The sequence below is a fragment of the Belonocnema kinseyi genome, chromosome 4 (assembly GCF_010883055.1).
Source record: "Belonocnema kinseyi isolate 2016_QV_RU_SX_M_011 chromosome 4, B_treatae_v1, whole genome shotgun sequence".
Classification (NCBI taxonomy): Eukaryota; Metazoa; Arthropoda; class Insecta; order Hymenoptera; family Cynipidae; genus Belonocnema; species Belonocnema kinseyi.
In genome coordinates, this window is record NC_046660.1 from 1,019,417 (window position 1) to 1,033,021 (window position 13,605).

Below are 13,605 nucleotides of genomic sequence, written 5' to 3' on the forward strand. Positions count from 1 at the left end.
GGGGGTCTCAAAACGTGGACATTTGTCAAAAACTGGGGGGGGGGGGGGGGGCAAATTTTACACAAATCTAATACCTCCTCTGATGAGAATGTAAAAAGATGAATGAATAAAAACAGTTGAATTCTATATAAATAAAAAAATTAACGTTAAAATCTAAAAATTCTAAAATTGTGAACTGATTCCGAATCGTTTTACAAAATCAATTATTATTATTCACTTTTTAAATCTTAAAGTACAAATAAATTAAAAAAAAAATGAATTAATTTATATTCACAGTTGATCAAATAAATTTTTTTTTTCATAAAAAATCTTTATTTTGAAAGCTTCTGATTTTGTAATTGTTTGAGTCTCTAAAATTGCACTTTAAAATTCTTTAAATTAAAATTTACGCTTGTAAACTAAAAATCTAAAATGGAAAATTTTTAAAGTGACAGATTTTTAAATTTCTCATTTGAAACTGAATGACACCATAATGGAAACAGAATAAGAATTTACCTAATTATTAAAAAAAAAGATTTAAATCAAATTTAGACAAATTTTTTTTTTGTATTTTGTAAAATTCTAAAGAAAAAATTTATTTCCGATGAAACAATAGAATTTTAAATTCAAAAATATGAATTTTAAACAAAACAAAAAATTAATTTCTACCTAAATACTTGAATTTTCAACTCGGAAACACCAATTTTTCACCAAGAAGATAAATTTTCTACCAAAATAAAAAGAAATTCAACTAAATACATCAATTTTCAACGAAATAGTGGAATTTCCAACTAAAAACCATCAATTTAATCAATTATTAATAAGTAATAATTTAGCTGCATTTTTTATAGAATACAATAAGAAAATCCGTTTTTTTTTTTGGTTGAAAGTTGTTTCTTTTTTTAATGAAAATTTAAAAAAAAAATTAAAATCCCTTATTTTTTGGTAGAAAATTTAATTAATTTTGAGGAAAATTCAACAATATTGTTTAAAAGTAACTGTTTTTGGTAAAAAAAAATCGTAATTTTGAGTTGAAAACTGATTTATTTTGTTAAAAATTTCTTTTTCTTGTAATCTCAGTTGAAAATTCCTCCTTTTTGCCTTGAAAATTCTACAATTTGAATGATTTTTTTCTTTCTGTGTTAAAAATTCATCTTTTTGGTTTGAAAAATTATCTCTTTGAGTATGAATTTAATCGTTTAAGGTTAAAAATGCAACTTTTTGTTTGAGAATTCATCTTTAATTGTTAAAATGTTGTTGTTTACTTAGAAATTAAATTCTTTTGTTGGAAATTAACTTTATTGTTAAAAAATAACATTTTTGGTTCAAAAAATCAACTGTTTTATAGAAAAATTGTCTTTTTAGCTTCAAAATTGAACAATTTCGTTAAATTTTGTTTCATGGTAGTTGAATTTTTAATAAAACAGTTGAATTTTCTATGAAATTGTTGGAATTTGAGGCCAAAATACGAGATTTCTACAAAATACTTTAATTTTGAAACCAAAAAGAATGAGTTTTTAATGTAATTGTTAAATTTTCGAACAAGTATTAAAATTTTCATTCAAATAATAAATCTTTAATTTTAACAAACTTTTTTGTTCAAAATTCTTAAATTTAACTAAAAATTCAATTTTTTGGTTGAGGATTCTGAAATTTTATTGAAAATTCGTCTTTTTTTTTATAGCAAACTAAGCTTTTTATTTAAAAATTCAACGCTTTGGCTGAGAAATCTTACATTTTAATGAAAATTTGTGTTTTTTGTGGCACTTTTTTGGTAAAAAAGAAACTACTTTCTTAAAAATTAAAAAAAAATCTTTCTTTTTTATCAAAATAAAACTTTTTGGTTCAAAATCTTTGAAATTTATTCGTTTTGTTTAAAAAATCGTTTTCTTGTAATCTTGATTGAAAATTAGTATTTTAAGTTTAAAAATTCACATCGTTTGGTAAAAATTTCAAAATTAAAAAAAATGCACATTTGTGGGTAAAAAATTTAACTGTTTAACAGAAAACTCTTTGATGGAAAATTAATTTTTTTGTTGAAAATAAAAATTTTCGTTGAAAATTCATCTTTTTGGCTTAAAATTTCAACTGTTTTCTAGACAACTTTGTCTTCTTTCCTTGAATTTCAACAATTCGGTTAAAAATTTTTCTCTCTCTTGCCTGAGAGAGACTTCACTAAAAATTTCATTCTTCTGTTAAAAATTCGCCTTTTTGGTTTGAAAATTTATCTCTTTTGGTACAAAATTTAATCATTTTCGGTTAAAAATGCAACTTTTTGGTTGAGAATCCATCTCTTTTTGTTAAAATTTGTTATTGTTTAGTTGGAAATTTAATTCTTTTGTAGAAAATTAACTTTACTGTTGAAATTGTTAAATATTTAAACAGATATTTAAATTTTAATTCAAATACTAAAAGTTTAGCCAAAAAAAAGAGTAAATCTGAACAAAAGATGTAATTTTTGATATTTTTCCCATAAACCATATAAATTTAAAATAAAAATTATATTGAAAAAAAAAATAAAATTCAATTGAATAAAAAAACACGAAATTTCAATAACTGAATTGAATTTTCAACCAAGGAAGATTTTTCAGGCAAAAAGAAAAACTTTTTTGTTTAAAAATAGATACTTTTTAGTTGAAAATTCAACTTTTTTGGTCGAAAATTCTTGAATTTGGTCAAAAATTCGTGTTTTTTTTCGATAGAAAATTAATCTTTTCGGTTAAAAATAAACTACTTTTTTTAAAAATTAAAAAATTCTTTCTTCTTTAAGTACTCAACTCTTTTGTTCAAAATTGTTTAATTTTGTCAGAAATTTTCTTTTTTTGTAGTAAATTAATCGTTTTATTTAAAAATCATCGGCTTTAATTAAAAATACAACTTACAGGTTCAAAATTCTTAAATTTTATTTAAAATTCGTCTTTTTGATAGTAAATTAACTTTTTGGTTTAAAAATTCATCTTTTTAGTTGAAAATTCAACATTTTGGTTGAGAATTTTTGAATTTTAATACATTTTTTTTTTTAGTAAATTAATTGTTTGGTTTAAAAATGTAACCTTCTTAGTTGTAAATTCAACTTTTTTGTTGAGAATTCTTGACTTTAATTGAAAATTCGTCTTCTTGACAATTATATACATTTAAAAGAGAAATTATAATTTCATTGAATAAAGAAACACGGAATTTCTATAACAGAATTAAATTCTCAACTAAGGCAGATCTTTCAGGCAAAAAGAAAAGAAATTTCCTCTTTTTTGGTAGTAAATTAACTTTCTTATTAAAAAATTCAACTTTTGGTTCAGAATTTTTAAATTTGGTTAAAAATTCTTTTTTGTTTAATTTAATTAGCACTGATTAAAAATTCGACTTTTTGGCTGAGAATTCTGAAATTTTATTGAAAATTCGTCTTGTTTTGGTAGTAAATTAATCTTTTTGTTTAAAAATTAACTTTTTTGTTCCGAATTCTTGAATTTTGTTAAAAATTCATCTTTTTGGTAATAGATTAATTTTTTGTTTAAAAATGCATCTTTTTTAGTTGAAAATTTAACAATTAGGTTTTAAATTTTAACTAGTTTGTTGGAAATATATTGAAAATTCGTCTTTTTGGTAATAAATTGACCTTTTTGTTTAAAAATTCATTATTTTTAATTGAAAATTAAACTTTTTGGTTAAAAAATCTTGGATTTTCTTGAAAATTCCTCTTTTTTTGGTATTAAATTCATCTTTTTTAGTAGAAAATCCAAATCTTTGATTAAATTGCTTTTTTAATTTTATTGACTTTTTTTTTGTAGAAAATTAACCCTTTTGTTTAAAAATTTATCTTTTTTGGTTGACTATTCAATGTTTTGGTTAAAAAAATGTGAATTTTCTAGAAAATTCCTCTTTGTTTTGAATTCTTCCTTTTTTGAAAAATTCCTCTTTTTCGATCAGAATCGGTGAATTTTGTTCAAAATTCGTCTTTTGTTGTAGTAAATTAATCTTTTTGTTTAAAAATTGATCTTTTTTAGTTGAAAATTCAACTTTTTGGTTGACAAGTCTTAAATCTTATTAAAAATTTCTGTTTTTCAGTAGTAAGTTAATCTTTTTGTTTAAAAATTCAACTTTTGGTTCAGAATTATTGAATTTTTAAAAAAATTCGTCCTTTTCGGTAGTAAATTAACACTGCTTTAAAAATTCATCTTTTTAGTTTAAATTCAAATTATGCTTCTTTAAAAATTTAACAATTAGGTTTTAAAGTTGAAATAATTTCTTAAAAATTAAAATAAGTTTTTTTGTTAAAAATACACATTTTCGTTAAAAATTCGTCTTTTTTGTAGTAATTTAACTTTTTTGTTTAAAAATTCATCTTTTTTAGTCGACAATGCAACGTTTTAGTTTGAAAATTTTAAGTTTCTTGAAAATTCGTCTTTTTTTGGCAGTCAATTAAACTTTTTGTTAAAAATTCAATTTTTTAGATCAGAATTCTTGATTTTGTTAAAATTAGTTTTTTTCGCAAAAAAATTTAATCTGGTTGTTCAAAAATTCATATATGTGGTTAAAAACAAACTAATTTCTTAAAAATAAAATAATCAATCATTCTTACCTAAAAATTCAACTTTTTGAGTCTTTTTTCCATAAAAATTCATTTTTAGTTGAAAATTCAACTTTTTCCTTGAGAATTCTTAAATTTTATTACAAATTTATATATTTTGGTAGTAAATATACACTGGTTTGAAAATTTATCTTTTTACTTAAAAATCCAAGCTTTCGTTCAAAAAATCATTAATTTTATTTATTATTTTTTAGTTGAAAATTCAACGTTTTTGTTTTTTCAAAAACTTTATTTCGTTGATTCAGAATTCTTAAATTTTGTTAAAAATTCGTATTTGTGGTAGAAAATTAAACTTTTTGTTTAAAAATTCATCTTTTTTAGTTGAAAATTCAACTTTTTGGTTGAAAAGTCTTGAATCTTGTTAAAAATTCGTGTTTTTCGGTAGTAAGTTAAGCTTTTTGTCAAATCATACATCTTCTTGGTGAAAAACAAACTAATTTTTTTTCAAATTAAAAAAAAATTCTTTCTCGTTCAAAAATTTAACTTTTTAATTCAGAATTTTTGAATTTTGTTCAAAATTCGTCTTTTTTGTAGTAAATTAATATTTTTTCTTTAAAAATTTATCTTTGTCGTTGAAAATTCAACATTTTTTAATCAGAATTCTCGAATTTTATTACATATTTGTCTTTTTTGTTATTAAATTAATCTTTTTGTTTAAAAATTCAACTTTTGGTTCCGGATTCTTGAATTTTGTTAAAAATTCGTCTTTTTTGGTAGTAAATTAATCTTTGTTTAAAAATCATATTTTTTAGTTAAAAATTCAATTTTTTGGTTCAAATATCTTAAGTTTTATTAAAAAATTTTTATTTTTTGTAGTAAATTAACATATTTGTTTAAAATTTCTACTTTTGGTTCCCAATTCTTGAATTTTATTAAAAATTCGTCATTTTTGGTATTAAAATAATCTTTTTTTTAAAACATCATCTCTTTTAGTTAAAAATTCAACTGTTATTTTCTTAAAAATTAAAAACAAAAATATTTCTTTTTTAAAAATTCAACTTTTCGGTTTAGAATTTTTAAATTTTGTTTAAAATTCGTCTTTTGTGACAGTAAATTGAGCCTGTTTTATCATTTAAGTTTTTCTTTGAGAATCCTTAAATTTTATTCAAAATTTGGCTTTTTGGTTAGTTAATTAATTTTTGTTAAAAAAATTACTCTGAAAACAATTTAAAAAAATGTTTAATTGTTAATTAATTACGGGGGAAAAGAACCCAAAAGAACAAACAACCAATTTTAGCGAATATCTTAAATCCAGCCCAATCTCTTCTTAACTCTGGAAGGCATCTTAGTTGAAAATTCTATTTTTTAGTTGAAAAATTTACCTTTTTTGGTAAAAATTTCAAAATAAAACAAATAAAATTAATGTTTTTGTCTTAAAAATTCAACATTTTGGTAGAAAACTCAGCTGTTTGATTGAAAATTAATTCTTTTGTTGAAAATTAAACCATTTTGGTTGAAAATGATTTTTTCTACTCATATTTTCGACTTAAAATTTTAATTGTTCTATGGACAAATTTGCCTTCTTTCCTTGCAATTTTAACAATTCGGTTGACACTTTTCCTCTTTCTTGACCGTGAAATCTTTTCTTAATTAAAATGTCACTCTTTTGTTGAAAATTCGTCTTTTTGGTTGGAAAATTTATCTCATTTTGTATAAATTTAATCGGTTTCGGTTAAAAATACACTTTTTTTGATTCAGAATTCTTGAAATTTGTTTGAAATTCATATTTTTTGGTAGTAAATTAGCCTTTTTGTTTGAAAATTCATCTTTTTTAATTGAAAATTCAACTTTTTAGTTGAAAATTCTTGAACCTGGTAAAAATTCGTTTTTTGTTCAGTAGAAAATAAGTCTTTTTGTTTAAAAATTCATGTGTTTGGTTCAAAACAAACTATTACTTACTAATTTTTTTTCCAATTCAACTTTTTAGTTCAGAATTCTTCAATTCTTTTGAAAATTCGTCATTTTAGTTTAAAATTGAACATTTTTGGTTAAAAACGAACTACATACTTAACATTTTTTTAAAAATTTCTTTCTTTTTTAAAAGTTTAACTTTTAGGTTCAGAAGTCTTGAATTTTCTTAAAAATTTGCCTTTTTTGGTAGTAAATTAACCTTTTTGTTTAAAAATTCATCATTTTTAGTTTAAAGCAAAATATTTCTTTTAAAACCAATTTTTTTGGTTCGGAAGAATTTTGTTAAAAATTCGTCTTTTTTGGTAATAAATTAACCTTTTTGTTTAAAAATTCAACTTTTTCACTGAAAATTCTTACATTTTATTGAAAATGTTGTCTTTTTTGGTGGTAAATCAACGCTGGTTTAAAAATTCATTTTTTACGTGTAAATCCCAGTTTTTGATTTAAAAATCTTCAATTTTATGAACTATTATTTTTTTTATTTATTACTTTTAGTTAAAAATTCAACGTTTTGGTTTTTTCAGAAATTCTACTTTTCAATTTTTTCAACAATTCTCATTTTGATTCAAAATTCTTGAACTTTGTTTTAAATTCATATTTTTTAAATGAAAATTCAACTTTTTAGTTGAATTTCAATAACAAAATTGAATTTCCAACCAAGACAGTTTTTGCAGACAAAAAGAAAAGAAATTTCGTCTTTTTTGGTAGAAAATTAACGTCTTTGTTTAAAAATTTATATTTTTTAGTTGAAAATTCAAGTTTTGGTTAAAAAAATCTTCAAATTTATGGAAAATTCGTCTTTTTTGGTAGTAAATTAAACTTTTTGTTAAAAAATTCACATTTTTGGTTCAGAATTCTTTATTTTTGATAAAAATTCGTTTTTTTAAAATTAATCTGCTTGTAAAAAAATTCATTTTTGTGGTTAAAATCAAACTAATTTCGTAAAAAAACATCATTCTTTCCTAAAAATTCAACTTTTTGGTTCAAAATTCTTCATTTTTTTTTTAGAAATTCATCTTTTTCGGTAGAAAATTAATCTTTTTGGTCATGAACTAACTTTTTTTTCATAAAATTTAATTTTTAGTTGAAAGTTCAACTTTTTGCTTGAGAATTCTTAAATTTGATTGAAAATTCGTCTTTTTTTGATAATAAATTCACCTTTTGGTTTAAAAATCCAACTATTTGTTTCAAAAGTCTTGAATTTTGTTCAAAATTCATCTTTTTTCGGTAATAAATTAACTTTTTTATTTTAAATTCATATTTTTAGTTGAAAATTCAACTTTTTGGTTAAAAATTCTTTAATTTTCTTAAAAAATGCCTCTTTTTTGGTATTAAAATAATCTCTTTATTTCAAACATCACCTCTTTTAGTTAAAAATTCAATTGTTATTTTTTTTAATAAAAAAAAATATTTCTTTCTTAAAAATTCAACTTTTTGGTTAAGAATGTTTAAATTTTGTTCAAAATTCGTCTTTTGTGGCAGTAAATTAAGCCTGTTTTATAATTTAACTTTTTCTTTGATAATTCTTAAATTTTATTGAAAATTCGTCTCTTTTGGTAGTAAATTAATTTTTTTGTTTAAAAATTCATTTTTTTTTCTTGAAAAATTAATTTTTGGCTCGAGAATTCTTAAAATTTATTCAAAATTCGTCTTTTTTAGTAATAAATAAATTTTTTCGTTTAAAAATTAGTATTTTTAGTTGCAAATTCAACTTTTTGGTACAGAATTCTTAAATTTGGTTAAAAATTCTTCTTTTTTTGGTAGTAAATTAACACTGGTTTAAAGATTCAACTTTTTGGCTGAGAATTCTTAAATTTTATTGAAAGTTTTTCTTTTTTGGGAGTAAATTAACTTTTTTCTTTAAAAATTCAACTTGTGGTTCCGAATTCTTGAATTTTGTTAAAAAATTACCGTTTTTGGTAATAAATTTTTTTTTTTAAATCCATATTTTTTTAGTCGAAAATTTAAGCACTAGGTTTTAAATTTTAACTAGTTTGTTGCAAATATGTTGAAAATTCGTCTTTTTGGTAGTAAATTAACCTTTTGTTTAAAAATTCAACTTTTGGTTACGAATTTTTGAATTTTGTTAAAAATTCATCTTTTTTTGGTAGTAAATTAACTTTTTGTTTAAAATTTTGTATTTTTTAATTGCCAATTCAACTTTTTGGTTTAAAAATTTTAGATTTTCTTGAAAATTCATTTCTTTTAAGTATTAAATTCATCTTTTTGATTAAAAAATCATATTTTTTTTGTTGAAAATCCAAGTCTTTGGTTAAATTTTTTTAATTTGATTGAAAATGCGTCTTTTTTGTAGTAAATTAAGTTTTTTGTATAAAAAAAAAACAACTTTTGGTTACGAATTCTTGAATTTTGTTAAAATTTCGTCATTTTTAGTATTAAATTAAATTTTTTTGTTTAAAAATGTATATTTTCAGTTGAAAATTCAACTTTTTGGTTCAGAATTCTTAAATTTGGTTAAAAATTCTTTTTTTCTTCTTTTTTTTTGTAGTAAATTAGGACTGTTTTCAAAATTCATCTTTTTGTCTGAGAATTCTTAAACTTTATTGAAAATTCTTCTTCTTTTGTAATAAATTAACTTTTTGTTTAAAATTTTATATTTTTTAATTAAAAATTCAACTTTTTAGTTAAAAAATCTTGGATTTTCTTGAAAATTCATTTTTTTTAAGTATTAAATTCATCCTTTTCATTAAAAAAGTATATTTTTTTGTTGAAAATTCAAGTCTTTGGTTAAATTTTTTTTCAGTTTTATTGAAAATGCGTCTTTTTTTTAGTAAATTAATTTTTTTGTATAAAAAAAAAACAACTTTTAGTTACGAATTCTTGAATTTTGTTACAAATTTGTCATTTTTGGTAATAAATAAAATTTTTTTGTTTAAAAATGTATGTTTTTCGGTGAAAATTCAACTTTTTGCTTGAGAATTTTTAAACTTTATGGAAAATTCGTCTTTTTTGGTAGTAAATTAACTTTTTTCTTGAAAAATTAAACTTATGGTTCGGAATTCTTGAATTTTGTTAAAAATTCATCTTTTTTGGTAATAAATACATTTTTTGATTAAAATTTTATATTTTTTAATTAAAAATTCAACATTTTGGTTTAAAAATTTTAGATTTTCTTGAAAATTCATCTTTTTTTAAGTATTTAATTCATCTTTTTGATTAAAAAATTATATTTTTTTGTTGAAAATCCAAGTCTTTGGTTAAATTTTTTTTCAATTTTATTGAAAATGCGTCTTTTTTTTAGTAAATTAAGTTTTTTGTATAAAAAAACAACTTTTGGTTACGAGTTCTTGAATTTTGTTAAAAATTCGTCATTTTTGATAATAAATTAAATTTTTGTGTTTAAAAATGTATATTTTTAGGTGAAAAATCAACATTTTGGTTCAGAATTCTTAAATTTGGTTAAAAATTCTTTTTTTTTTTGGTAGTAAATTAGGATTGTTTTCAAAATTCAACTTTTTGGCTGAGAATTTTTAAACTTTATTGAAAATTCGTCTTTTTTGGTAATAAATTAGCTTTTTTCTTGAAAAATTCAACTTGTAGTTCGAAATTCTTTAATTTTGTTAAAAATTTATCTTTTTTGGTAATAAATACATTTTTTGATTAAAATTTTATATTTTTTAATTAAAAATTCAACATTTTGGTTTAAAAATTTTAGATTTTCTTGAAAATTCATCTTTTTTTAAGTATTTAATTCATCTTTTTGATTAAAAAAATATATTTTTTTGTTGAAAATCCAAGTCTTTGGTTAAATTTTTTTTCAATTTTATTGAAAATGCGTCTTTTTTTTAGTAAATTAAGTTTTTTGTATAAAAAAAAAACAACTTTTGGTTACGAATTCTTGAATTTTGTTAGAAATTCGTCATTTTTGGTAATAAATTAAATTTTTGTGTTTAAAAATGTATATTTTTAGGTGAAAATTCAACATTTTGGTTCAGAATTCTTAAATTTGGTTAAAAATTCTTTTTTTTTTGGTAGTAAATTAGGATTGTTTTCAAAATTCAACTTTTTGGCTGAGAATTTTTAAACTTTATGGAAAATTCGTCTTTTTTGGTAGTAAATTAACTTTTTTCTTGAAAAATTCAACTTGTGGTTCGAAATTCTTTAATTTTGTTAAAAATTCATCTTTTTTGGTAATAAATACATTTTTTGTTTAAAATTTTGTATTTTTTAATTGCCAATTCAACTTTTTGGTTTAAAAATTTTAGATTTTCTTGAAAATTCATTTTTTTTAAGTATTTAATTCATCTTTTTGATTAAAAAATCATATTTTTTTGTTGAAAATCCAAGTCTTTGGTTAAATTTTTTTCAATTTTATTGAAAATGCGTCTTTTTTGTAGTAAATTAACTTTTTTGTATAAAAAAAAAAACCAACTTTTGGTTACGAATTCTTGAATTTTGTTAAAAATTCGTCATTTTTGGTAATAAATAAAATTTTTTTGTTTAAAAATGTATGTTTTTAGGTGAAAATTTAACTTTGTGCTTGAGAATTTTTAAACTTAAGGAAAATTCGTCTTTTTTGGTAGTAAATTAACTTTTTTCTTTAAAAATTCAACTTATGGTTCGGAATTCTTGAATTTTGTTAAAAATTCTTCTTTTTGAAAAATCATATTTTTTTTGTTAAAAATCCAAGTCTTTTGTTAATTTTTTTTCAATTTTTTAAAAAATGTGTCTTTTTCGTATTAAAGTACCTTTTTTGTTAAAAAAAACAACTTTTGGTTACGAAGTCTTGAATTTTGTTAAAAATTCGTCATTTTTGGCAATAAAATAAATTTTTTTGTTTAAACATATATATTTTTAGTCGAAAATTCAACTTGTTGGTTCAGAATTCTTAAATATTTCTAAAAATTCGTCTTTTTGGTAGTAAATCAACACTAGTTTAAAAATTCAAATTTTTGGCTGAGAATTCTTAAATTTTATTAAAAATTTGTCTCTTCTGTCAGTAACTTAATCCTTTCGTTAAAAAAAAAAAAATTACTCTGAAAACAATTTGAAAAATTGTAATTGTTAATTAATTACAGGGGAAAAGAACCCAAAAGAACCAAATTATGCGAATATCTCAAATTTGCACTTCTCCTTTTATTAGCACAGTACCAATCCACGTGCCTTTACAGGAAAAAACTCACTGTCAAACACAAGCCAGCAAAAAAGTCAAATGTATAAAAAAAAGAAAAAAAAAAGAAAAAGGCTTCTTAACTCTGGAAGGCATCATTCCCAGCCTCCTCCTCATCATCCTCCTCCTCGCCCTCGCTCTCGAAAGTATTGTCCGGAATATCATACAACCGGATCATCGGCTTGTTCGGGTCCTTCATGATCAAGTACTTCCCGTCCTTCTGCTTCATGCAAATGTCGACAATGCACCTGAGAATGCCCCAAGCATTGTCCATATTGAGATTGATCTGCGTCGCAAATTCGTTCGGCTTGTACTGCTGAGTGCCGAGAATCACATGCTTGCTCGAGTCGCGCACCATCGCCCTCGAGACATAGCCAAACTTGATCTGATCCGAGCCGGCCAGAAGCGCCTGGACCGTCCACTTGGCCAACTTGCAGGCATTGTTCCGCAACTCGTTGGCCAGAACCGCGCCCCGCTGTGTGTCCAACTTCTGTCGCCACTCGACCCCATTCGCCAGTTTCGAGTCCCACTCGTTGAGCGCCTTGATTGTCAGGAACTGCGTCTCGTTGTTCGGACCCTGCATCACCGCGTCGTGCTCGCATCTCGCAATCAGGACAATGCCATTGTTCAAGTCCCACTTCCGGTAGCGATAGGCCACACTCGCCACATCGCCCTCCTCCTCCTCCTCGGCAATAAACGGATTGCCCTCCTCGAATTTGTAACGCGGCTCGCTCGACTTGAGCACCTGCTGGGAGAAATTGTGATTGATGAAGGTCGCCTCGAGGGCAAGATTTCGCGGCGAATTGAGCGAGTTCCCGTCGTCCTGCGGCGGCTCGACACTCGTCTCGTTCACCGTCAACAGATCGAACTCGGTATTGTCTCGCTTGTCGAAGAAGAGCTTGTCGCCGATTTTCTCAATCACGATGTCCCAGGAGTAGTTGCTCCGCGTCGAGCACATGATCGTCGCGAGGATCGCGTCGGTCGCGTAAACGTTGCCCTCGGTCTTGGAGAGTTTGCGAATTATGGGATCGTCGGTGGTGGTGACGGTGTGAAAGACGCGGTCGATTCTCTGCAGAGGCTTCTCGTTCTTGACGTTGACGCGGTCGTAGGACTTGTCGTAGTACTCGAGAGATCCGCAACAGAGGACGTCCTCGCCGTCCTTGACTCCCGGAAGTGAGAGTTTCGCGAGTCGGGGAAAATCCATTTCCTCGATAGTGACCCAGTCCGGACGCACCGTCACGGAGGCGTCGCGATTTTTTATCTGCGGCTGGTTTCGGTTGTTGCGGAAACCGCCCTGCTGGCGACCCCAGCGTTTCGTCTGACCCTTGCGTTCGCGCTCGCGCAGCTTCAACTTACTCAACGTCTGCATCTGATTCATTCCTCCGCGCTGACTTCCGCGTCCGCGCATGTTGCGCTGATTGTGCCGGCCGAAGCGGCCCCGCTGGTACGGTGGTTTCTGGACTCGAGTCGTGTCCACCAGGTGGAATGTCGACTCGTCTTCATCGTGATAGTACGCGTATTGACTTCCAGAGCCAAATTGCGATGCGTATTTGTCTGGAAAAAGATTTTTTTATGTGAAAAATCGAAGCATTAGAGGCGGGGCGGCGGCCCCTTTTTTTCCTAGGCGAAGGCAGGGACATTTAATTAAAGTATTGGAAGTAAATTAACCTTTTTTTTATAGAAAATTCAATTTTTCCAGTTTAAAATTCAACATTTTGATTAATAAACGAACTACATACTTAATTTTTTTTTAATTTAACTTTTTAGTTCAGAATTCATGAATTTGTTTAAAAATTCATCTTTTTTTAAGTTTAAAATTCAACATTTTAGTTACGAACTACATACTCAAAAATGTTAAATTTCTTTCTTTTCTAAACATTTAACTTTTTAGATCAGAATTCTTAAGGGCATGTGACACAGCTAAATACCTATATTACCGACCTCACTTTTTCGGTTCACTGAATGTTTTTTTGAACCTAAGAACTTTTTTTGTAAATAA

General features: G+C 24.7%; 1 protein-coding gene across 1 annotated transcript in view; it reads right to left on the reverse strand.

Moving 5' to 3' along the window:
- Positions 1 to 11,552: 11,552 nt before the first annotated feature.
- The window catches only part of LOC117171656 (eukaryotic translation initiation factor 3 subunit D), an 8,614-nt gene continuing 6,561 nt past the window's right edge, over positions 11,553 to 13,605 (reverse strand). The window contains exon 3 of the mRNA XM_033359161.1: positions 11,553 to 13,160. Coding sequence (XP_033215052.1) covers positions 11,686 to 13,160 — 1,475 coding nt within the window. The 3' untranslated portion in view covers positions 11,553 to 11,685. The remainder of the gene's footprint in view (positions 13,161 to 13,605) is intronic.